Raw genomic sequence first — 27,062 nt, 5'->3', positions numbered from 1 at the left:
TCGACTTATGATAATATTTATGTCGACACTATGGCATTTTATAAAAGTAGTAATAGCTTACATATTAGGCCAAATTTGGAAGTGTGGGTTTCCTAAACTTTAGCCTTATTAAGTACTTTTTATCTTTGTAACGCTCAGAAAGCCTTAGGCTAGTCTGGGCAATTTTAAGAGATTGAACAATATTTTAATGACATTATGACTTTCATTATGCTGATAAAATAATTAAACACAACTAAAACAGGTATTCATTTAAAAAAACGTATCTTCAGCCATCCTGTGCAAAATTAACGTTGAATTTGTTTCAATCGCACGTGCAGTTTCCATCGTGGGCCAGTATTCCTCTGAAAAGAATATAGATCTATGAAAGAAAACAAGGATGAAAAGATTCAAATTTAATATACAAAAATCGTCATTTTATTTTTGTTTTCGCCCTGCAGTAATGATATTTTTATAAGGAAGTAGGGTACATTGAACAATAAATATAAACTCGATCTCTCATTAACGTGTTGACCTCTATCAAATCCGGATTTATTGTCCATTGTCTTATCCCATAGGATTTATGAATTGATAATCTTATTTTGAGTTTCTTGACCTTAAAGACTATAATAAGCAATTAGTTGGCTCTAATGGCTCTAATAGCTGCAAACCTTGTTTCAATTTCAATTTAATTGTGAAACTTTTATTGATATTTCGTTTGGAAAAAATCTACGGACATTCACTAAACACCTTAAGAGTAGCTTTGCTAACATATTAATTTTTCTTTTGATCAAATAATTTATAATTTCCTTGCAACAATTAAAATGCTGACCTATATTTTTTCTTTGAATTCAATACATCAATAATAAAAGAAAATTTAACTTAACAAAAGAAAAATATGACAAAGTAAATATAGAAGCTGTAGGAATAAACATTCTTAATACTATTTTGTACTAGAGGTCGCGGGCTATAATCATCCCGCTATTGGCTAGACATATTTAATGTTTTGTTTACTTTTTTGGTTTTATAATATAAAAAAACTGATATTACTATAAAAATCTTATCTAAAATTGTATTTTCATCATGATACCCGCATTTTTTACAAATTATTAGAGATAGCTCTTTTTTCAATGCTCTCGCTCTTTGCTTTAAAAATTTGCCTTAAAAAAGCTCATTTATAGACATTTATTTCCTATATAGATCTGACATCTATCTTAAAACAATGAAGCAGGACGTTTTGTAAATGTTAAAAATTGGAATATTCTTGTATAAAACATAAGTTATCGCGAATATAGTTTAGAATAAGAAGGAATAGAAAAAGAGAAGATAATTATTATCCCTAAATCTATTAAAACTGCCATCCCATAGCCACAATGGGTATAATAGCTAACCTTCTTACGACCAATAAAAATCTTTTCCAAAATGAAAAACTTTATTAGTTCAGTCGATAGTGAGATCTCAATGGACAGACAAAAAACCTATATACTTGATATTTTAGGTCTAGTGGTTGCGATCTTATTATCCAGGGGCTTTTTTATCTGCATTTAAAGGAAAGGGAGGTAAGAGAAAATGTCCTAAGTCTTTCCAAGACTTAAAGCTAAAACATAAAAATCCTAAAACAATCCCAGAAATTTTATAAAACTTTCTGTACAAATGGAGAAATTATCGAATCACTTGTTTATCGAGATCTTAACGGACAGACAAAAAAACCCTTGCTACTTAGTTTCATAGGATTAAAATTCAAAGAATACATATTCCATATCGTTGAATAAAACAGGATCATTGATCTTAATAAAAATACTGCGTAGGTAAATTCTAGATTTTTCTTTTGCATTATAAAAATTCTGAATTTCTTATAACAATGCTTAAAGACTCTAAGACTAAAAATTTACTGTATCGACTTACAAAAGATGATAAACTTTCCTAAAATAAAGTAATCAAAAATGGCTTGAAACTTTAGGTATTTTTTTATTACATTTTATTGGATGTTTTAAACATTTGAAGGGATAATTCAATTTAGTATAATTGGGAATGTACATCACTTTATTGTACGTTGTCTTATCACTTAAGATCTCTGATTAAAATGAAAGTGTAGAGTAGCCACTATACTAAAAAAAAGTTGAACAAAACCTACCTTACTCCGTTTTTGTTGAAAAGTGCTGTCAAAAACTCCACCGATTTTTCGATAACTGAAATTAAACAAAATATTAATATAAAAAGTTATATATGTTATTGTTATGAATTATGGCTTATAATTGTAAATCAACTTTTTTCAAAGCAAGGATGACAACATCCACAATCATAGCAGCTCATAATATGAAACAATTTATTGATGTATCAATAATAAATAAATATAAGAGAGACAAAGAAAGTAATACAGAGAATGGGATAAACTGACGTCTATCTCAGATAACAGCCGAGAAAATCGCATTTCTTGTTTCAACCCACGACAATATTTTAGGACAACCAAAAAAAGTAAGTGAGAAGGTACTTGTGGGCCAGGAGAATCGGCACAAAAAAATCAGATGTCTATCTTAAATGTTTAGTGGGTAAATCTTCTTTCTTCTAACGTTATGAAAATGAATATATAGAATATACCTGGATATTTCACAGGGGAAAAAATATTCGTCAATTTGGGTTGCTAACATTAATATCATTTATTGCTCAGTTCGGTCATCCAGAAGGAAGGGAGGGGGGGGGGCAAATTTTTTTAGCGCAAGCTACAAGTTTCAAATTGATAGAGTACATGCTAATCTGGACCTTATCCGCTAGTGAATATAAATTATACCTAACACAATAAGAGCAACGGCCATAAGCTTTAAATTTTTCTTCATTTTCTTAATTCTTTTCTCTCGCTTCTCCCGAGATTCTTCTTCATCTTGCCTAAACATTGTCTTTTTAGAGTTCCGCAGGGATTAGGTATGGGGGCTTTTTCAGATTTCTTAGAGTTCAATGAGTATGGTAATGGTTGAAATCAGTAGCGTGGTAAAAAGGGTGTAAAATAGCTCTCTTCCCCTTTTTTCAGGACAAATCTCATAAGGGAAATGACACAATCCCCCATAAATAGCCTAAAACATTCCAATAGGCACCAATACCAAACTGTCTTGGATTTAGAAGAATTCAGTAGTACCAGATATTTTACTGGACCGACACAAACATCATGTTACTTGATAAAAAAGGATAGATATTATATCAAACTAGATTAAATTTGGAGATACAGAAAGTGTCATGTGTGACGTCATAAAAATACGTCCAAAAAAAAGGATGACGGGAGAAGTGGGAAAGAAAGCCCCTAAAAAGAGATGGATTAAGACTTTTTTTATGACGCCATTCATAATACTTTCTGCATTTCCATCAAATTTTACAAAAATTTCTCACTTTTTCTCAATATATCTGAGGAACTGGGCAAACATCTTTCTATAGGCTCGAGTTGCCTTCTCACTTAGTCCTCGTTCCTAGGTGGATAGATATATAGATAGATAGGTAGGTAGATATGTAAATATGTAGATAGATAGATAGATATAAGCTTATACCAACAACAAAATTGATTTTTAACTTTTTTGATAACAAATTTTTGTAAGTTATTATTATTCTATTCATCTGATTTTTGGAATACTGATTCCTATTACATCAAGCGAAGCATCCCTATAACCAAGTCCTAAAAATGTATGTATGTCCTTAAACAGTATTCTCTTTTTTTGCAACAAATTTGCTTACAATTTTGTTTAGACTTATGCATTAATATTCTGCTTACACAGTTCTGACACTTTAAGTGTTAATGTTCGTTTGTCCTAACGTTTCAGAGCTTTGCTTTTATGGATGTTGTCATTCTTGTTTTATTTTCGGATGAATTTATCACATCAAAATTTGTTGTTAAAAAGTAAAAAAATCAACTTATTTAATGATTATAGAGTTGCTACGCTTTCTAAATCGTACCTAACTACTACAGGAATCACCATGCAAAATTTGAAATCGATAGGACATATTGGGCGCTTGTCCAATATTATGGTATGGAGATCGCTCTTCTATGAGTACTACTAAAAAAAACCTACTTTTACTGCAATACACATAGACATTCTCATCGTCGGTTCGTCAGTTTAGAATGCTTTTTCTTTTACTCCCACAAGTATAATACGAATTTGGTTGAACCCGTGGTAGCTCAACAAATACCCACGCGAAGTATTATATTGCTTTAAACTACGAATAAATGGCTGGTTATGGTGTTCGATCTATATCATATAAGTATATTAAGCACTTAAGAAGGAAGATGATTTTATAAAGTGTATTTACATTACAAGTGAATAAGTTAAGTATGAAAATATTTACAGGATAAGTGATAATAAACATAAGTAGTGTAGGACAGAAAATGCCCTAAGTCCAAAGCATTGAATTGTGCTAAGTGTTAGATCTCTAACATAAGACCTAAGCACAATTCATGCTAAGTACTGAGGGACCTAAATTTAAACTACAATGCATGCCAAAACAACTAAGTCATTACCTTTAAGCCAGAAGAACTTGATGGTTTGAGAGTCAATGAATAACTGAGATATTTTAAGAAGTGCAAGTTATAACAACAACTATTTATAAGGATCTAAGCCCTTGTCTGTTTAATAAAGTGTTTGTATGTTAAACTTGTGACGTAAATGAAACTATGGTTGTAGGCATACATACTAGTACAGGATGGTTACATGGTTACTTTAACAATAGACATAATGTTTTAATAAGCATATAACAATATTCAATCACATACAGTTAAACCATGATTAGGCTAGCATTACCCATATAAGGTATTATATAGGTAAGAATAGACTAATAAATTCGTAAAAACATATAAAAAGTGCCTTAGGGCTAGCCAGAGTAATTGTATCTTGTGCCTGAGTTACGCGCGATAATTACCATGGCTTGTCAATCAAATATTTAGATCAGAATTTTATATGGTGTAAAATTTATAGTAAATATAGGTAAGTGGACTAGATGCGAAGCATTTCTGTAAAAGTCGTGTTCGTACGTTCAAAGAATTTTGAAATTTGGGGATCGCATCTCCATAATCTAGCCGATCAGGTAAAAATTATTAATGGGAAAAAAACTACCCCTCCCCTTTTATTTTCAATTTATAACAAAACAAGGGAGGTGGTTTTTCATGGTCGACTAAAGAACTCGATTATAACTCAAAAATAGACTGACAGACGGACATAGTATTTGATAGCGTAGCTGCTCTATAATAAAGTTTCCTAACCTGAAGGTACTCGATGACAATGGTGGTTAAAATTTGAACATTTTTGACCCTTACTCCCCGCTTGTAATGGCCAGCCGCAAACTTTTCTGCTACGTTCTGTACTACCAACTAAAAAATTATAATTTTTAGTAGCAAAGCTACTTTGTGCTAAGCCTAGGGTCAATCTCTGATAATTCAAGTTCTCTATTTGTCCAAAGCTAAATCTTTCAGACGTTTTACTCGTATAAAGTGCAAAGAACAAGTAGTATTGACCCCAGGTTGTGTAGTGTTATTTGTAAAGCATGCCAAGATGCTTCTAACTCATACCTAACACATCTGAGGTCAAACCTTTTAAAGGTAATGCCTGCCCTTTTTGAAAAACTCCTTCTTCTTTACATGACCCAAACTGTGTATCGCATCGTTTAATTTTGATTTGTGTCACTTTGACTTTAGTAAAACAGTTAACTATTTTAAGATTAATTTTTTTGTGAATCTATCATCATTTTTTCACGTACTGATTCATTGATACCTAATCAATCTATCCTATTAGTAAGACGACTAGGTATTATTGTACCTCATTTTCAAGTCCATGTATGATATGAGTGATACCCAAAACTACTCCACTGGCATGAGAATTCAATCTAAATAAAATTGATATTATTTTCTTCTGCTAAATTTTCAAATTATCATAGATTGCAAAAGTATAATCAATTTATCATACCCATGGAGGTAGAGGATATTAGGCTGTTTATTACACTGGTCCCCAAAGTTTTATAATGACGTTTTCTTATTCGTTGGTTTCACAACTTTTATTGAACTTTGATTGGTTGGTTCATAGAGTTGAGTGTATAAACTTTTTATCCACTAACTGTGTATCAAATTATCGCCTATTGTCTTATCCCTTTAGATTCCTGTAATCATAGGTGCTCAACGTTATAAGGAATATGCACAAAAAAGTTCATCTCCTTATCTCTAATAGCAACTGAGTAAATCATATATTCAGTATCCACCATTACCAAACAACCAACAGACAAAAAATTTGCATAAAATTTTGCAACTGTTCATCTTAAACAGCAGCCAATTAGCGGGGGGTTTTGAACGGGCAGACGGACATTAAAAATTATAATTAGAATAAGGCTCAATAAAAACAAACTCGTATAAATTAAGCGGTTTTATCAACCTCTACAGACCTTATTATTATTATATAATCGATATTATTTATCTTTATTCTCATATTGATTATATATAAATTGAGGGAGTGCACTCACTTACGCATATCAATATTTTAGCATTTAGTTTCATTTACTGAAAAAAGAACCATTCCTTATATGAAAGTAACTGGATGTTTACGGGAGTGGCAAAGTTTTGCTAACCACTGAACTTATATGGTTCTCCTTTACAGTGAAGCTTCTTAAAAGTCTTGGGAAGGTTTACGGCTATTTTTGGGAATAATACCACAACTCTACTAAGAGAAATCGTAAAAATATCCCTCTCCCCCCCCCTCACCCCCCCCCCCCCTACTTCACCCAAGTGCCCATTGAGGCCTCTATGGGCGTAGTCTCTAGATGTAAATAAATAAAATAGGTAGGAGTATTTTAGTTTTAACAAAAGAGAAGAGTATGTTTGTGCTGCTATAATAATACGCGGTTCTTAATATTTGATCATTTAATACATGTGCGAAATTGAATTCACACCATAAATTGACAATAATAGCTAAAAACATGGAAAGAAGGATAAGTAAATTGCAGGTAATTTTTTAACCGCATGATTATAATATTATTGTTTAATATGTACATTTGAATGTAGTATAGATTTATAATTTAGACATGTTATAATCTTATAATGAATTTTATGGATTTTACTAGAACAATTATGGATAATCTAAAAAAACTCTAAAATCATAATTTAACCAATATCTAAAAGTTAATCCTTAATCTAACATTGTAAATTGTTTTTAAGATGTTTTACTACAATGTTAAAAACGGTCAGCGATATTTTCTGTATAAAAGCACAGACACACAGGCAAGCACACATCCTGTTACTTTTATGTAAATAAGAATAAAAGAACACATTGCTGATTCCTTTGCCTTAGATAGACTACAGTGGGGGTGTTAACCTTAACAATCGAGACAAAAATATAAAAATAATAATAAGAAGTAAATAACAAATTATAGACAATATATGTCATTAACCTAGGAATAATTTCTAACATATAATCGTACATATTAAAAAAGATAGAAGATAGAACAATACCAATAAGTAGAGGTAAATTTCAATAGAGCTAGGATGACAATATCCATGAAAGCGAGGCCTTAAAATCGGACGGTATGACAAACATACATACTTATGGAGTGACAGAACTTAAAAGCAGATGTAAAAGTAATCTGCCGGCTTCCTGAGAAAAGAATGGTAGAGACTAACAAAAAGTACATTTTGAGACATTATGTTTTCCATTTGAATCCTTAGTTTTTGGTAAAATACAGGGATTAGGTAATGTGATTCAGACAAAAATTCTAAGTGAAAATTTCCCCTCAACCCTTATTTCTCCCCCCCCCCCTTTTACCCTTTTCCCTTCAGCTACATAAAAAAAACATGTTTTATGCCAACTCTACGCCAACAAAATATTTAATTTTCGGCAATATCAAATGGAATTAATTGGCTGAATAGCAGCCACTGCATTTATCTAATTCAATCCCCCCCTCCCCCCTATTAATATCAACTTTTAATAGGGAGGGTTGGGACGTTGGGCTGTTAATCACACTGGTCCCCAAAGTTTTATAATTAAGTTTTCTTGTTCGTTGGCTTAATAACTTTGGGGACTTTTGTTGATTTTTGTTTGGTTGGTTCATTAAGATGTCCATATGTTTCAACCACTGTTGTAATCTAAAACAAGCATGAGGATGTAATTCAATTTATCGGCCATTGTCTTATCCGCTTAGTTCCCTGACTTTTAAGAAAAATTACTAAATCATACAATCTACAATCCGGGAGGGATGGGTCATTAGGCTGAAAATCACAATGGTCCCTAAGGTTTTATAACCACGTTTTATCGTTTGATGGTGTAGTGGGGCTTACTTGATATACTTATACAATAAGCAGAATGGCATTTTCGATATCCTAAACGAGTGGACAGATTTTCATGAAATTAGTAGCATTTTAAAGCATTTATTTTCCTCTTTTGATTTTACTTTTATTTGCATTTTTAAGCCCACAAATGACGGATCTCGAGTTAAAATTATGAAACATTTGTACTTTTTATATTCTGTTAAAATCGTATGATATCATCATGTGAGTCCTAGAATTTTCCAAGAAATCAATATACATATTTAGCTGCGCATAAATATGTATATCTGACCTTTTTATAATCTACGCGTGTAGGTTTTAGGCAATATTTAACTTATGTACTTTTATTAGAAAGGCTCCAGATATCCAGGGATACGGCATCCTCAATGCATCACGGAGATTTCCCCGGCACAACTGAACGTGACTAAACGGGAAACTCAACATACACTCCGGCCTGCTTCAATGTCATGTGCAGACCTACGTGTATCCCTAGCCATCCCTGCATGATCAGAGAACGCCCTCCAATACTCTGTAATTTTCCTATATGTATAATATTATAATATGTATTCATTAATTTGTGTAAACTATACTTGTCTATTGAAAATACAGCAGTTCCGCACAAACAGTTGTTAGTAGAGTATCAACTCCAATTTTTATGCAGCTATCTCTAGCTGCCATTAATTATCCAGAAACTTATAAATCCCCTGTGGGTACTTGCGAATAGTTTTGTTCTTTAACTTATCGGAGACGTCCAACCAAAGGGAACGAGTCGCTTCGCTCTTGAATCGTTTCAGCCACAACGTTACCAACTCAACGCGTAGTGCCGCCACACCGCTCGAGGTGGGCTATATTGGTTTTTAAAAAGATAATAAGAACGTCCGATCCGGTACAGTCAAACTGGTGTCAGCTGTGTTTGGATAAACTAAAGTGCTCAACAGGAGATTTACGTGGAAATTACCCCGAGGAACTACGGTAATTTCGGACGATTGTGTGCAACCAGACAGTTTTATGAGAACTGAGGCCAGAAAGGACGAAGATCACTGTGTTTGGAGACCAGTGTGGGACCATTCTGACGCTTGGAGCACCAACTTGGTAAAGTCTTCTTTAAATTTTGAAGAACTTTCGTTAAGTTTCAACGATGGCGCAAGCTGCTGACCTAGAACAGTTGAATTTGAATCGTGCGATTCACGAGGCTCAGCTAGAAGGAGCGCCGAATGAGCAAGCTCAGCTCATTGCGCTAGGCAATACTTGGTTGGAGAACCAGCGCAGGAAGCTTAACAAGCAGAATTTCCCTCGGTTTTGCAACCGTGCAGGAGAAGATTGGGACGGCCACAAGACGAAGATGGCCAATGCGTTTAGAATTGCCCGTCATCATCCATCAGATCAAGAGGGCAGGAAAGGCCAATACATCATGAGTCTCGACGGAGAAGCGTTCCAGATGGCCAGAGAAGTCGCCGACAACCAAGATTCGCTCAGCTATGACCAAGTTATGGAGAGGCTGGACGCTATCTTCTTAGCACCTTCAGATTCAGACATCAACAAGGATGCGTATAAGCAGTTGTCGCAAGGCAAGAACGAGATTCCGCAGACTTACCTCGCTAAGAAAGAGCAGATGTGGTTGAAAGCCTATTCCCCAGACAACCGCGACCCGGCACAATTCCGGAAAGAGGTAACTCTTGGTCTACGCCATCGAGAGGTACGGAAAAGAGTTTTCTGTCAGTTACCTGGGATTACCAGTATGGGTGTCCTACGGAATGTCATTATGAACAAGATTGCCACGCAGCGCCAACTTATCCACCATGGAGATGCAGAGGATACTTCCATGGATGGCCTCGCCACGTCCAACCGAGTGGTCTATCGCAACGACGGCACAGAGGATATGGAGGTCAACGCTGTCGGAGACGGGAACAGTAGCGTCAAGTGCTATAACTGTAACCAGAATGGCCATTACTCGCGTAATTGTCCTAAGAAGAAACAGCAAGCGAGTAAAGGTACGGGCGGTGCCACCAAAGACAAGCCGAAAGGCAACTGTCGGCGGTGTGGCACGCCTGGCCATTGGCAGAAGACGTGCACCATTCCTGAGGACCGACTGGCGAACGTGCGCAAGAGGAACCAGGAGAAGAACGCCAGCGGCAACGGACGCGGCAGGCAGCAGCAAGACCGTGCCCGCAACGCCGTGCAAGAGATACGTGCCAACGACCCTGGAGACAACAACAGCGGCGTAGGAGATGATGACCAGGCACAGTTCTATGGAGATGTCAACTGTCTGGAAGCAGTTGGCCACCGAAGCAAGACTTCAAAAAATGTCAGAGAGGGCTCCCGTCGGTAGGGCGGAGTTCCTCAGCAGCTGTAGACCCTACCACCCTCCATCAGATGCAAGGACGACGAGGCGCCCGGGCCATGGTCAAGATCAGCCTGCGTGCAAATGGACCGACTGTGCGGACCTATGGTCTCATCGATACCGGTAATAAATTGCACGAAGGAGTCGCCGTAAATGAGGAGTTAGCCCGGAAGTTACAGCTGCCGATTGTTCCTTGCGATTTAACAGTAGGAACAGCGGCGAATGGCGGGGATATGGACGTCATCGGCCGTGTTTACAACATCAGTGTCATCTTGGGAGATGACTGTCCTAGCTACATTCGAGAGGCCTTGGTTATACCTGAGCTTCGCACCCCCATCAACCTTGGGTGCAAGTGGGTCGAGGAGATTCGTGGAGTTCTAGATTATTCATCACCGACGCAGGCGGCGTTAGTCGTGAAGCAGACGAGAGTTCCGCTTGTGCAGTCCATCGACTCCGAGGCTCCAAGTGCCTCAGAAGACGAAGAGCGGTCTGGAAAACCGCCAGGGGAGCACTCGCCCCCCAACCCTCAGATAAGTGTTTCATTACGAGCCTTCGAGGAATTGAATGCAGAAATAAGTAGCTATAGTAGTGCCTTAAATGTTTGTAAACCCACTGTTAAAGAATTATGTAAAGCAGAAGATAATTTTGCGAATGGTAATGTGCACCATTCACGTGAGTTTTTAGCACTTAAACCGGATTCCGTTGAATCATATGTTGCGCAACTTTCTTTTAAGCACAAAGCAAAAGTAGATTTTGAGCGCAAAAACGTTTGGACTCGTAATGTCAAGGGACCGCTTCGTAATTCCCAAGGGCCGGCCGTTCGTTTGAAAACCGTCGCAGTAGGTAAGCGGCCGCGTCCTGTCCGTTTGTCCGTCCAAGCGACTAGGATTCTCGCAGCAGAGTCAGTGTCTGTCTTGAATTTTCTTCCTAGCCGAGAACTCCGACCGCAAATGACTGTCATGGTAGAAGAGACCGTTTTAGATGATAGTCCAGTGCGTGTGTTGGAAGGAGTATACAGAGCTCAACAAAATGGGATTGTCCGCATACCTGTTGTGAATCTACAGGAGCAGCCGTGTGTCGCATCGGCCGGGTGTGTGTTCACCGCCGAGATTTGTGAGGACAGCAGCATGGTGATCAACACCGACAGCTTGGTGTTGAGAGAGCCCCACGAGTATATACAGTCTATGTCCAAGACCAACGCGAGCGACCCCAGCAAGCCCATGATGAAGGAGCAGATGGAGAACCCCACGTTCAAGGAAGTGTGGGAGGACCTGGAGATGGAGGACAACGAGCTATTGAACGAGCATCCCGACGTCAAGAAGCAAGTCAAGGAGCTTATTTATGAGTACAGAGACATATTCAGTCGAGAGGCCCCTGGGCACACAGACCTGGTAACTATGAAGTTGAAGCTCAAGCCAGGCACGGAGCCCATTCGGCAGAGATACAGGGAGTTGAACCCCAAGATGTTGAAGGACCTGGAGGCGCAGATGGCCGACTGGCTCAACCAAGGAGTGATTGAGCCGAGTTCATCACCATGGGCGAGCCCCCTTGTTCCTGTGCGCAAGAAAGATGGGAAGATCAGATGGGCAGTGGACTTCCGCAGGTTAAACAGCTGTCTTGAGCAAGACAGCTACCCGCTGCCGAGGATACAGACTCTATTGGACCATGCAGGAGGGCACCGTGTGTATTCTACGCTAGATGCCACGGCCGCCTACTTCAACATCTCCATCGATCCAGCATCCAGGGAGCTGACGGCTTTTGCCACGCCAACGGGTTTGTGGCAATTCCGCCGCATGCCCTTTGGCATCAGCACAGCACCAGCGGTTTACAGCAGATTCATCAGCACCGCCATGAACCCGCTGGGGAGCGAGATAGCGCAATGCTATCTCGACAATGTAATATCATATAACCTGAGAGTTGCTGATCATGTGCCACAGATGCGACAGGTTTTTGAGGCCCATCGCAAGGCTGAAATCAAGCTGAAGGCGAAGAAGAGCAAGTTATTCCAGAAGAAGATACAATACCTTGGCCACATGCTGAGCAAGGAAGGTATTGGGATGGTGCCTGAGTACGTGGAGCGTATCAAGAACTGGCCGCCGCCGAAGACAGTCGCCGAACTGAATAGTGTTCTCGGTTTTTACGGGTACTACAGGACCTTCATACCTGAGTACGCCGACTTGACGTGTGAGATGAACGCACAGAAGAAAGCCACGAAGCTGGAGTGGACTCCAGAGATGGATGAGCAGTTCCAGCAGTTGAAGGACAAGTTCCAGAACGCGCCTATCCGCGCTGTGCCTGATTTTGAAGCGGATACCCCGTTCCAACTGACCACCGACTATTCAGGACGAGCCATTAGTGCGATATTGAGTCAGGTTCAGAATGGCGCCGAAAGGTTGATCGCCGCCATGGGACGTAAGACGACGGGAGCGGAGCAGAGATATCCCTCGTGGAAAGGGGAAGCCTCCGCAGTTATTTATGGCATCAGAAAGTTTCGGACGATCCTGAGCTTCAAGCCGTTCCAAATAAATACGGATAACAGCGCCCTCAAGCAGTTGAAGTCACTGAAGAAGAACACTGGCATGATGGCCAGGTGGACAGAGGAGCTGGCTGGTTATGAGTTCCGTGTGGTTCATCGGCCGGGAAGACTCAACACCAACGCCGACGCGTTAAGCCGGCGTACCGATGCTGATATGCCAGACCCGACAGCCGAGGAGGAGGCTGAGCAAGAGGAGAAACGACGCAGGATAATGGTTCCTTTGTCCCTGAGAGAAGAGGTGTTCAATCACTGCCACAGAACTACCACTGGAGCGCACTTTGGCATGCATTCCACGATATCAAAGTTTTTGAGGAATTTCTACTATGTGGGACATCAAGCAGACATCCGCCTGAGGATCGCCGTCTGTCACGACTGCGTTCAGAAGAACATCAAGGCCAACATCAAGATAGGAGCGCATGTGCCCATCCAAAATGGGTATCCTCTGCAGACAATCTACATGGATGTGGTAGGCAAGTTCGACACAACCCCAGAAGGATACAATTTTATCCTGACGCTGCAGGACGGATGGTCGCGCTTTGTTCAAGCGTACCCCTTGAAACAGAAGACCGCTGACGAGGTCGCTACGACGATAATGGACAAGTTTATCTGCACTTTCGGATGCCCGCAGGCATTCCACAGCGACCAGGGGAAAGAGTTCTGCAACACCATCATGAAGAAACTCTTGCAGAAGCTCGGTGTCAAGCACGAGCTAGGCCCCGTGGCGAACCCCCAGAGCAACCTCATAGAAAGGTGGCACCGGACCATGGAAGAGACGCTGAGAACCGTGATCCAAGGACGGGAGACTCTATGGCCAGAGTATCTACCTGGAGTTGTCCTGGCTTACAACACAAGGATCCACAGCAGCACCGGCGTGACCCCCTTTCTCACCTTCCAGGGTAGAGAGGCTACTCTACCCGCGGATTTGATTTTGCGGTTACCAAACCCCGACGATGACAAGGATATTCCCACAGCAGTGAGAAATTTGTTGGATAGATACACGACCATGTATGAAGCCATGGCGAAGAGTCAAGCAAGCACCATTCGAAGAAACGCTTTGCAGTATCACCACGATCGCGAATTTAAAGTAGGCGATAAAGTTTTCTATTTGGCACCCAACCATGGTAAAGCAAAGAAAAAGATGACCAAACATTGGAGTGGACCATACTTAATTACCGAGAAGTGTGCCGACGTTTTATATAGAATCCAGACAATACCAGCGGGAGAAAAGGAGGACTTGGTTGTACATGTTGGTTGGTTAAAACCATATTACCCCCCAGCAATGACAGACGGAGACCCAACTTCTCCCCCAGAACCATTTGAAGAAGACGGAGATGAAGCAGGGGAGCAAATTCCCTTGAATCCAGAAAAGCAGGCGAAGCTGCCTAATCCAAGAGTTGATTTCTCAAATGGGGATGACAGCGATGAAGAGGGAGGACCACCCAACCTATCGGGAGGAGCACCGCCACCACCACCGCCCAACATTGACCCCCTCAACCTTCCCCTACCGGACACACCACCACCCAGATCACCAGCGATGCAGCGCACACCGCGCAGAGAGCAGAGTGAGAAGAGAGGGAGAGAGAGAGATCAATCTTGCGAGCCGTCAGGTTCGGGCATCCAACGGAAAGATGCCAAGCGAACCCCCGATAGAGAGAGAAGCCCGAGAAGAAGCTCGCCCCCGCAGACACCGCGCCGAGATAGAGAGCGCGAGCGAGCTACGTACACATACCCTTCCACACCCCGGGTAGAGAAGCGCGCTCTGAGCGACAATGAGGAGCCGTACACGGACTCACCCGAAAAAGGGGAGAGGGCTAAATCCGGAGGAAAGAAACAGAGGAGTGGGACACTTTGGCAACAGCAAGTGGAAGAGAGCAAAGAGGTGTTGGACAGCTCGGACGAGGATATGGACCCGCCTGCAGTGGCGACACTTGCGCGGACAATCAGAATCCCCGTCAAACGCGGAGCAAAGCTGCCACACAAGGGTACGAGAGAAAGTGCGGGCCATGACATATACTGCCCCGCCCACACAATCCTTCCCCCTGGACAGCAGACTTGCGTCCCTCTCAAGCTACACACTCGTGTACCCCCCGGATATTTTCTCAAGTTATTCGGCCGTTCAAGCATAGAACGGGAAGGAGTAATTCTACTAGCAGGATTAGTGGACAGCGACTACACCGGCGAGATACAAGCAGTCTTTTGGAACCTGAGTACCGAAGCAGTGGAGTTCAACAAGAATCAACGAGTGTGTCAAGCGGTGATCCTAGAGACTCGCGAGGTGGAATTTTATCATGTCGATAATCTTCCTACCACTGATCGCGGTGCTAACGGCTTCGGTAGCACCAACTAGTGAGGCTTACTCACTCGACATTATAGATTGCACAAACCCTTCAACCATCAAGAAATTCAACAAGGAAACAATATGCAGAGCAGAGGAACCTACAGAAGAAGTTCCAGTGAAGGAGCGCTACACAATTCTACAGAGGCCGACCCTGACTAAGGTATATGGATACTCCTGCGAAGTGAGGGTATCCCTATACCATTTTAAGTGTGGAGTTTGGGGCCATCTCAAGTTGCAGCAGGTACCCCAAACCATGAGGCACGAGGAGATTACTGCAGAAAATTGCCGCCGCATGTCACTGGTCCAGGAATACCAGATTTCTGGCTACGGTGACCCGATCAAAGTAAAACTTAACCGCCCGACCTATGTTTCGGCAACCCTAGCCGGATCCCTGAAGATGGAAGATGACAAGATCACCTGCATTGGGCAGACCATCCGCATGGGCGACACTATCCACTACAACACCCTGAAGCTAGCCGAGTATCAGATCCTACTTAAAGAAGAAACATTCCTGGTTAGCAACAACAAGGTAGAGAGTGAGACCGACCATTTATCTCTACCATGTCCATATCATAAAGGGGAGTGCATCACTGGCGCCGCGACCTTCGTGTGGAATATCAACGACAGTTCCTGCACTCTACAGATGGTCAACACCATCAACCCCCTCACCACCATGGACACCTACTTAGTGGACCACCAGCAGCAAGTTTTACTCAACACTACAGGCGCAATGAAGCTAATGCATTGCCCCTTTAATGTCCTGACCACGGACCACGAAGGGATCTACCTGGGCAAGACCAGCAAACTCAGCAGACTCGCCACCATCGACCCCGGACAGATAGATGTGAACCTTCAAGCTGCAGTACATTTAAATTATTTAGCCTACAGTATGCGCCAAACCTTCAGCCAATTAGATGTTACACTACGGAAGACCATATGCGAGACCCATTACCACGGAGAGTCAGACCAACCAGTGCTGCTACACGAGCAGACCTATGGACTCTTGAAGGGAGATCTGTTGATGACCTTCCAGTGCACCAAGAGGACTCAGAAGATCAAGGATGACGTCAACTGCTATCAAGATATACCTTTGGATCCTGATGGCTATGCAGATGCTGCAACTAAGCATTATAAGTTGCATTCTACAAGGGTAACGTGTTCTGCGACTTTCCCCCTAACTGTCAAGTCTAAGGAAGGCTGGGTTCAGCTGACCCCCGCCATCATCAATACTCAGGCCCCCATGGAAATGACCATCGACACCCCTCTGGTGAACTGGACGGATTACAGCCATGGAGGAATCTACACGGAAAGAGAGAGAGCTGAATGGTTACACACCCTTACCTTCCCCTCCTACACCGAAGCAAGCCTGAAGGAGATCACCTACGGACTCTGCATTGGAGACGGAAATTGTAACCAACTTTCTACCAACAACCTACCCCTGTACACCCTTGATAATCTAGTGCCTGACATGGAACGTGAAATTGACTTATGGAGCAGCGTCAAGAGCTGGCTCCATGAATACGGCGATTTAATGGCCTTCGCATGCCTGGTCATCCTAGGGCTAAAATTTATTACTGATCTGATATGCATCACCCTCACCTTACTACGTGTAGGACCTGGAGCCGCCATCGCCCTAGTTGCCCACCTTTATCTTTATAACAAGCATTCCTACCAGAAGCTTATGAGAAAGAAGAAGGCCGATACCAGAACTGAGAGGCGAGAACCTACGACAGCAGCAGAGACAACGTCGCTATTACCCACGACATCAACCCCGAAGATACAGATGACAGAGATACAGCCCACCATTCTGGATCCTGCATCCTTGCCATCATACAACACTGCGACTAGATCACCTAGGATATCAACCTTAATACCATGACAGAATAATAGGTATAATTGGCCGTCTAGTCTATTGTCTTTGCCAATTTGAGCGTTATGTTATCTGGCATGTCTGTCTAGCCAGATAAAAAGGGGAGAAAATGTAGTGGGGCTTACTTGATATACTTATACAATAAGCAGAATGGCATTTTCGATATCCTAAACGAGTGGACAGATTTTCATGAAATTAGTAGCATTTTAAAGCATTTATTTTCCTCTTTTGATTTTACTTTTATTTGCATTTTTAAGCCCACAAATGACGGATCTCGAGTTAAAATTATGAAACATTTGTACTTTTTATATTCTGTTAAAATCGTATGATATCATCATGTGAGTCCTAGAATTTTCCAAGAAATCAATATACATATTTAGCTGCGCATAAATATGTATATCTGACCTTTTTATAATCTACGCGTGTAGGTTTTAGGCAATATTTAACTTATGTACTTTTATTAGAAAGGCTCCAGATATCCAGGGATACGGCATCCTCAATGCATCACGGAGATTTCCCCGGCACAACTGAACGTGACTAAACGGGAAACTCAACATACACTCCGGCCTGCTTCAATGTCATGTGCAGACCTACGTGTATCCCTAGCCATCCCTGCATGATCAGAGAACGCCCTCCAATACTCTGTAATTTTCCTATATGTATAATATTATGATATGTATTCATTAATTTGTGTAAACTATACTTGTCTATTGAAAATACAGCAGTTCCGCACAAACAGTTGTTAGTAGAGTATCAACTCCAATTTTTATGCAGCTATCTCTAGCTGCCATTAATTATCCAGAAACTTATAAATCCCCTGTGGGTACTTGCGAATAGTTTTGTTCTTTAACTTATCGGAGACGTCCAACCGAAGGGAACGAGTCGCTTCGCTCTTGAATCGTTTCAGCCACAACGTTACCAACTCAACGCGTAGTGCCGCCACACCGCTCGAGGCGGGCTATATTGGTTTTTAAAAAGATAATAAGAACGTCCGATCCGGTACAGATGGCTTTAAAACTTTGGTTTATCAAACAATCAGTGTCCAAACTTTTATCCAATAATTGTAATCTAAGGAAAGGGTAATTTAGTTTCTCATAAAGTTAGTTGTTCATCAATTTATAGTGCATCGTCTTATCCCTTAATATTTTTGCCAAAATGTGAAGCACCTACCTTGGGCTGACCGCAAGTTCTTCTTGACTGAGATTTGTCAAAAATGTGAAATAGCTACTTCTGTTAAAAAATACACATTTCATCCAAAGAGTCTATGGTGCTTGAAAAATAATTTCCTTATTAAATCAAGTAGGTGTATGTAAGTCTGTGATTTACTTAAGATATCTTAAAGTGATCGAACTGTGATCTACATTATAAATATGTTGATTTTTAGCTATTTCGACACCAATTTAATATCAAATATTTTTTTTAAATTTTGAATCCTAGAAAGAGTACACTACTATAATAAAAAGTTGTTGGTGTCGATAAATATCGAACCGATTGAGTTCTCCATTTTAGGGTAGCTTAACGTCCAGGAGTTGGTTTAGGTTATTTTTTTTAGAACTAGGTCATGGGTTTTAATCTTTTTTCTCGTATTCATTCGAATCCGGTGGATAGGAGCCAGTTCTCATCCATACGAAAAAACTATGTCTAGCATCGTATTATATCTAGCTTTCTACGAATATAGAAATGTACAATCATAAGAATAAAACCAGTTATTTTAGCCGGTGCCTACGGCACCTCGGGGCTAAAAAAACTAGTTTTAATCTCATAATTGTACTTTCTATATCCGCGGAAAGCCGTTTATAATACGATGCGAGAAATAACTATTCTTAATCTATATCAATATAAAGATATTATTGAATACAGAGCCTTTATATAAAATGGGCGTATAATCTTAATAATTAAGTATTTAAGAGTCAGACCTTTCTTAGTATAACTCTATAAGTGTTGTTGATGTTTGTTTGTCTTCGTCTGTTTATTGATATTAACTGGTATTAATTTTGCCATTCTTGCTCATATTTCACTTATTCATTTTGCTTTAAAAGGTTATATAAAGTTTTGTTCAAATTTAATAGATATGAAAACAATTTTATTATGAAATAATTGCATTCCTGATTTCTGGATAATGTTTGAAAAATCTGAAAATATACATATTATATAATTTTGAAGATTTAAAAGAATTTTTTTGTAGATTTTAAAGTTTAACTATTTTTGTGTGGCTTTTGATGTTTTTTTTCTAGCCTTTAATATCTTGTGATTTAAAAGAATGAAATCAACTCCCCCCTCCCCCTCTAATTTTTGTTTTTATGTCTAACCCCGTGTGGGGGGTCCTTGCCCTGCTACAATGCTATATATATTGAACGCAATGTAACCTGTTCAAAATTAAAACATAAACACATGAAAAACCACCTCCTTTTAAATTTTTTTAAGGGGATAATGCGGATTTCTGTGCTCTACTAGGCACTTTGGGGGAACCGCCTGCAATGTTTTGTGTAGGACTAGTTACTGTACCTGAGAAAGATGTTAATCCCATGTTCTCCAGATTTGTCTCCGATTATTTGGGACCAGGACACTTTTATATCTTGGATTTCATCACTAAATAGATAGATAGGGAGATAGATAGATACAAAGAGAGGTAAACAGGTAGACAGATAGAATTATTTGGGACCAGGACACTTTTAAATCTTGGATTTCATCACTAAATAGATAGAAATATAGTGAAATAGATAGAAGGAAAAGGATATGATTATAAAGATTGAAGGATTGTTTGAGACCAGGGCCCATTTTTATCGTGGAATTCATCACTAGATAGATAGATAGAAATCTAGATAGATAGATAGAAATAAAGATAGATAAAAAAAAGAATTATTTGATACAAGGACATTTTTATATCTTGGATTTCAACACTAGATAAACAGTAACATCAAACGTTTTACTTAAGTCTAAGTGTAGTAAATTAATCCATTTTGATATCTCAGATGAGACAGCGCAAAATGGCACCATAAATGACGTCATAAAATAAAATAGCCAATGAAAGGAGAGTATAAATTTTACCATTGGTCAATTACAATGTATACTTGCCTCTCATTGGACAACTTTGTTTTATAACTTCATTTTTTTGGTGCCATTTTGCACTTTCTCATCTTAGATAGTTAATTGTAAAAAAAGATTGAATACATCTAGATAATATTTTATACTTATCCAAAAATAGAAAATGTAAACCATATAAACTTGCATCTATTTGTAAGCATTAAAATTCCCTTGTGTATAACTTTTAAAGCAAATATGTCTGTAGAAATTAGTCTCAAATTTATTTCTAAGACAAAAAATACAACGAAATATTCATGAATGCACATTTATAAGCGCAGCTACCCTTCAACTATTTTAACATATTTGTTTGCTTGTTAATAAAGTATGCTATTTAAGTTCCATTCTGTTCTGTAAAATAGGCGTATCATTTTTTTAGTAGATTCCATTATTCATAGCTCTTTCACTATTCTTTCTACTTATTTTGTTAGAATATAAAAGTAGAGTAAAGCAATATACAGTAAAAAAGGGATAGGGTAAAAGTATAACTAGGAACATTAGTTTGATACGAGTGTTTCATAGAGTAACTATGCAAGGTGCAACCAATAATAATACTTACGGTGTTAAAAAGTGATCTTTGAAAAGGCCATATTCTGAGTATATTACTGAATCTGACCGCAAACTAAAACAAAAACAATCCTCTTATATAAAGTAGTAAGATTTTTATTTGTTTTCCCGTAAAGATCTCGCTGTCCACTGATGATGATGATGACTCATTGGTGTTTGGTGTCGCTTCGGGTTCTAGACTTCTTCACGCATCTTGAAACATACTCCGCGTTTTATGATCGCAATGTAAAGCGTCAATTTGCCCATCAAGCAACCAACCCTTTGATTACATAACCTTTGTCTGGAAGTCCTAACTGTGCATGGTAATGAGTTGCGCTTGTTTTGGGCCAAGACATTCTCCCTTTTTTTAACTATTTGTGTCGCGCACCTAACATATTAGCAGTTGGGACCATTTTAACGTATTATGACGTGGTGTCGACCGAGATTCAAACCTATCACCTTCCCGACGACGAGTGGATGCGCTTCATGTTACGCCACAGTCGCGGGTCATCGCAATCCACTGAACCAGATGACCTCTAAATTTTAAGGGTAGGCTCTTATGCTATTATGTCGCCTTTCCTTTCAAGGAAAGATTCACTTAGTCCAAGGGATGGTTAAGGTAATTTTCTTTCTGCATTAAAATCTTGTACTTTAAGATCTCGCAAATTACTGAACAATACCTATAGGTTTTAGGGAAGATTTCCTTTCTTCTTTGTTGACCCTATGTTCTAGGTGCGAAGCCACTAGTATCAATGATGTTATTAAAGCAATATTATTTAGATATTAGAACAGCTCATTGTGAGATTGTGATCAAACTGAAAAGTTTAAAACCTGCTAAAGATATTTATGAAATTAAAATTACATTAATTTGAGATAATTGCTTAGAAAATATAGGGTCAAGTAGCATCCTACATGAAATTTTTCAATGTAGACATCCTTTTTAAAAGCATGTCTTACATATTTGTTATGTTTTACAATGAAAAAATCCCGCTGTCATCCGATAAAACAAATTCTTTGCACAGTGGCTTAGAACTTTAAACAAGGGCGATTACTTCCAATAAAAGCATTTTTAAAATGTATTAATTCAAACATAGCATAAAGATAATTTTATTTAGGAGTGTATAAAAAATCAAATTCAAATCTTTCCTTTTTTGATTATATTGTTTAATTTAAATTCAATCTGCATGAAACACATTCTTGAAACTGTTTTTGTAAATATCTTAATTATTTTCAGTAATTCGAAAATAATAATACATAATAGTTTATATAATAAGCCATAATAATCTTTAATTAATTGTTTATCACTATCTTGTAAATAATAACACAGAATTGATTATAATATGCCATAATAAGCTCCATTTACAAAAAAATATATATAGACTATTATATGAAAAAAGGATATTTAAAGTTTTTAAGTACATTTCTACAAATTAATCCATCCATTCGAATCAAAAAGAAAAACTTTAAAAAATGATAATTACCTACCTATTTAAAATTTGTTTTTGTCTGTTTTAGTGCCATAGTGTTATTTGTACCTTAGTTAATTAGTTAACCTGATTAAATACTGGACTAAGATACTTTAAGGGAGACAGGGATGAGACCAGAGAGGTGCAGAAGGGGGTGATATACTTTGTTATCTGTGTATACTATACAGGAGCTAATCAATTAATTTTAGTTTAGGATTTACTTTGTTTAAGCAATGGTAATAGCACTGGGATTTAGTAAAATCAGGCAAATTTAATGCAGATAAAATTGTATTTTTGTGTGTGCTTTTATATAATTTTACTATAAGCAACAGCTAATTTTTTAAATAGCATCTTAACTATACTATGAAAGTATAAATCTTTGATAAATCGTGTAGATGATAGCTAGCCATTATCTTCAAATAAAATTTTTGAATGACAGACGCTCAGTAGACCGATAATGTCCCCAAAAAGTAGGATTAGTCAATACTAGCTGAATTAATTGATGGTAATTTCTTGTACATTTCAGTTTATAAAACTTTCAAGAAATATTTGTAAAATGCCTATCTATAGGCACAAAATCAGTCTCTAAATTTGCTCCCAGCCAAGTTTTCTTTTGTCAATTGTCTTTTTTACGTAGCCTGGTTTATTTTACATTAGAGAAGAAATATGAAAACGATGTGCAATTACATACACATTTATTGTACTTTTTTATCTTTTTATTTTTAACTAGGGGCCTTGAAGACGGCGGAAGGGAGGGGAAAGTTAATCCACCTACCCCATGTCGTTTGTCGTTTTAAAAATAAAAAGTTTCGGCATCCTAGCGGCATGTGCACTTTTTACTATTTCTTGGGAGGTGGTGGTACCCTCTCCCAAAATAGTATAATTACAGACAGACGAAGATCCTATTACTTTCATAAAGATGAACCAGCCACAAAATTAAAATGCAACACCCTTCAGCCGAAGCCGCCAGATCCATAGATTTACTCAGCCTAAGTCGCATTCCGCTGTAACCACTTTCAGCAATCCACAGCAAAATCCACCCTCACAAAATGTAAAACCTTACGCATCCTGCGTGGCTGCTGAGCCCTAATTTTAATTACAAAAATAATCGAGAGAATTAAAAAAAAAACTCAAGGGCAAAATTTGAATAGTCACAATGAAAGTGAACTTATAAGCTTTCTTTAAATCTAATATTAACTTCACCACACAATTTTGCGTTTTCTGTAAAATTTTCAATTGTTTGATGTTTTCTTTTCAGCATTTTTACACAATTTTAAGATGTAATTTCAAAATGGTTTTCAAATTTATCAAATTGCTTCTTACATAACTTCATAAACTTTAGAAATAGAACTTTATTTCCTAGTTTATGAGCAAAAAACACATTTTCACAATTGATTTGTAAATTTTATTAGCGCGTTAAATTCCCCTTCTGAAACAATATCTTACTTCATTCTCATTTTCCCCACCTAATGGTTCCCCCCCGCCCCCCCCCCCCTGATGAATAGCTGTGCACGCCACTGGTTCACACAAAAAAAAACTACGAAAACGATAAACTATAGAGTAGCTACTATTCTAAGGTTTATTTCAAAAGTAGAGAAGATAAAATAACAAGGTTTTTCCATTACCCTTTCTTTTTAATGATATTATATTTATATTATTTTTTTCTTATGAAATATCGTTTAACGACCTTTTCCTGTTAAAACTCTTGGTTGTTGAAACACAAAAAAATATGTTCTATATAGCTAACTTCCCTCACTCCATATGCCTGTTCTGTAAGGTTAACTTTGAATAGATTTGTGATATAAGCATAATTCTAAATGACAAAAAATACCAAAGGAAGTATTTCTGTTGAATATTAAAATCTACTTAAAATATAAAAAATTTTGATAGTTATTTTTTTTATAAGATTTCAATAACTTCTTAAATGATTGAGTTCTCCTTTTCAGGAATGTTTTAAACAGGTCCCTGAACGGTATATTTTTATATTTAAGCCATATCAAGGCTATTTTTCTGCCCCCTTCTTACTTGCCCCTATGAATACAGAACCCTTAGATGCTAGTGGCGCAGGAGCTAGTTTATATAATAATATCCATTCAAATTTTATATCACTATCAAGAAATAAAATTATCTTATCTTTTAATTATTCATTTCAAAGAAGTAGGTGTAAAAATATAACAACAAGTAAAATTTTAATCTTAGTTTTACATAAAAAAAAAACATTTCAATATTAATAAGACTAAAACTTACTTTAGAGATTTTTTGTGATACAATTATTTCTTCCCAAAAAAGTAAGTTTATATTGAGTGCTGCCATTTTTACAAGCAAAAATACGGTGACTGTGTTTTTGGTACTCTTTATTTAAAATGGTCAGTAAAATAGCCTATAACCATCCCACGGCCTAAATCTAACGTGAACGAATTCGCTTTGTATTATAGGTCAGTGCATCTACGTTTTAAAAATATAGTCAGACTAATTAAATTGGTTCACTTGTAAGACTTCCCTTTTAGCTTTATCAACAACAATAGAATAGTTATTTCTCGTATCGTATTATAAACGGCTTTCCGCGGATATAGAATGTACAATTATAAGATTAAAACTAGTTTTTTTAGCCCCAAGGTGCCGGAGGAAACGATATAATACGATGCTAGACATAGTTTTTTCGTATGGATGAGAACCGGTTCCTGTCCACCGGATTCGAATGAATACGAGAAAACTCTTTATTAATTTCTTGGATTCTGATTAAAAATAAAACATAAAAAATCTTTTGTAATATGACACATTTTTAAAAACGTTTCACGTAGAGCAGTTACCTAAAATCTAAATGTCTCTTTTTGGGGGGCTTTTGGATATTCAATAATAAAGGGAACTAGTAAATTAAGAAAGTACTTAAAATACCTAGTTAAAATGGTATAAATTTTAAATTTAATAAAAGCCAATGACCTAACTAGACTATTGATTGTCAGCTATCTGACATATCAGCAGTAAGTATGATGTTAAGAAATTGCCAAATTATCTAAACTCTTTTTTTATTGTCTCACCTTCTTCCATTGGCACAGTTAAGAACTTGAAGATTTGTCATGTTCGACATTTTTATCTGAAAGCTACAAAATAATATGTTGGACGATAATATCCACCTAATATTAAAATGTTGCATACGGTCACAAAAAGTAATTTCTCACAAGCATAAATATGTGCATTAATAACCTAAACAACAAGCTAACACATTTTGAGATTAAGAAATTTTTATTGAGGGTGTAAAAGAATGAAGTTTAAAAGGGAGGAGTAGGTTGCGCTAAAAATCCGTAAAGGTGTGAGTTTTAAGGCTTAAAAATAGTAGTAGAACTATAGAAAATTTTTTATAGTTAACCCATTAGTGCCGAACTTCCCCCCTGTCGTCAGAATCGCTTCAAATTTTAAACACAGCTTCCTTAAGGGATTGTAAGACATTTGTATTTTTAGATTTTTTGATTTGTGGCATACCAAAGAAGTTTTTTTTTTGCGTCGTTTCCGACGCATTCGGACTAATCATTTTACCCATGCGTCTTTTATGTACCATATCGGACTAATCATCTTAGGCTTTTACTGTATAATCTATTAGTTGCTTCGCCCCTAACCTCTAGGGTGGGTGGGGAATGTCAGAAAAATAGCATAAAACCATCCCAAGAAATTTATAAAGCTTTCCTGATAAGTAAAACCAATTCAGACCCGAAATTTCTATAATCTTTAGCTTCAGACAAAAACCTTACTACTTTATAGTATGGAACACTATACTAGCAGCGGTTACGCCCCTAGAGGCATTAAGGGACCCTTGGGTTGGGGGGGAGTCAAACACCCTCTTTTAATTACAGTTTTTAGAGAAAATTTGATAAAAAATTTTGAGAGGGGTTTATTATTTTCTAGGGGTGATTTCTCCTAGGGCGGTTGTGGTACTCTCCCCGAAAATAGTTATAAACCTTACCAGGTCCTATGAGAAGCTACCATGTAAAGGAGAACAATATCAGTTCAGTGGTTAGTAAGATCCCTTTGTACACACAGACACATATATATAGAATGTATATCCTGTTACTTTATTTTAAGGATGTACATAACACAGATACTTTACAATCAGTGTCTGTCTGTACGTCCATTCGTATGCATAAAACAATTCAGAATATAATTATTTGGTAATAGTAGCTACGCCCCTAGAGGCCTTTAGGGGCACTTGAGATGGGGAGAGGTCATTGAATTCAACAACAATATTTTTTTTAAAGATTTAAAAAGAATTAATTTAATTAAGTTAATTCTATTTTTTTGTGTTTGGGATTTCTCTTTGGGTTTTTTTTAAGGGGCGATTTCTCTTTGGAGGGTGGTGATACTCTCCCCCAAAATAATTATAAAGCTTACCAGGTTCTATGAGAAGCTACCATGTAAAAAAGAACCATATCGGTTCAGTGGTTAGTGAGATCCCTTAGTACACACAGACACATGTAGAATAAATATCCTGTTACTTTATTATAAGGATACATCACACAGATACTCTACAATCAGTGTCTGTCTGTACGTCCATTCGTCTGTAAAAACAATTCAGAATATAATTATTTGGTACCAATGGCTACGCCTCTAGAGGCCTTTAGGGGCACTTGAGATGGGG

The 27,062-nt window shown here is 38.0% G+C and overlaps 1 protein-coding gene across 1 annotated transcript; it reads right to left on the bottom strand.

Annotated features, from left to right (window-relative positions):
• Window positions 1–26: 26 nt before the first annotated feature.
• On the bottom strand, window positions 27–25,529 carry LOC145324248 (hemoglobin-3-like). The gene is made up of 11 exons (XM_080166868.1): window positions 25,471–25,529; window positions 20,980–21,042; window positions 19,845–19,928; window positions 19,448–19,471; window positions 18,510–18,572; window positions 5,766–5,832; window positions 5,213–5,320; window positions 3,355–3,431; window positions 2,765–2,859; window positions 2,111–2,165; window positions 27–341 (listed from the first exon to the last, which is right to left on the bottom strand). The coding sequence occupies exons 1-11, from the start codon at window positions 25,518–25,520 to the stop codon at window positions 302–304; spliced, it is 726 nt and encodes a 241-aa protein (XP_080022994.1). The 5' UTR covers window positions 25,521–25,529; the 3' UTR covers window positions 27–301.
• Between the last annotated feature and the right edge of the window lie 1,533 nt (window positions 25,530–27,062).

The sequence above is a fragment of the Acartia tonsa genome, chromosome 7 (genome assembly GCF_053477335.1).
Source record: "Acartia tonsa isolate MP-2025a chromosome 7, ASM5347733v1, whole genome shotgun sequence".
Classification (NCBI taxonomy): Eukaryota; Metazoa; Arthropoda; class Copepoda; order Calanoida; family Acartiidae; genus Acartia; species Acartia tonsa.
Note: the sequence above shows the minus strand (reverse complement) of the source record. Positions and strands in the feature narration are given on the sequence as shown.

Excerpts from the sequence above, each read along its gene's own strand:
- LOC145324248 (XM_080166868.1), bottom strand. The coding sequence starts at position 25,520 with ATGTCGAACATGACAAATCTTCAAGTTCTTAACTGTGCCAATGGAAGA. Across the intron at positions 19,929-20,979 it reads AAAGATCACTTTTTAACACC|TGATGAAATCCAAGATATAA; the intron begins GTAAGTATTATT and ends CTATCTATTTAG. Across the intron at positions 5,833-18,509 it reads GAACTTGCGGTCAGCCCAAG|ATTGAATTCTCATGCCAGTG; the intron begins GTAGGTGCTTCA and ends AATTTTATTTAG.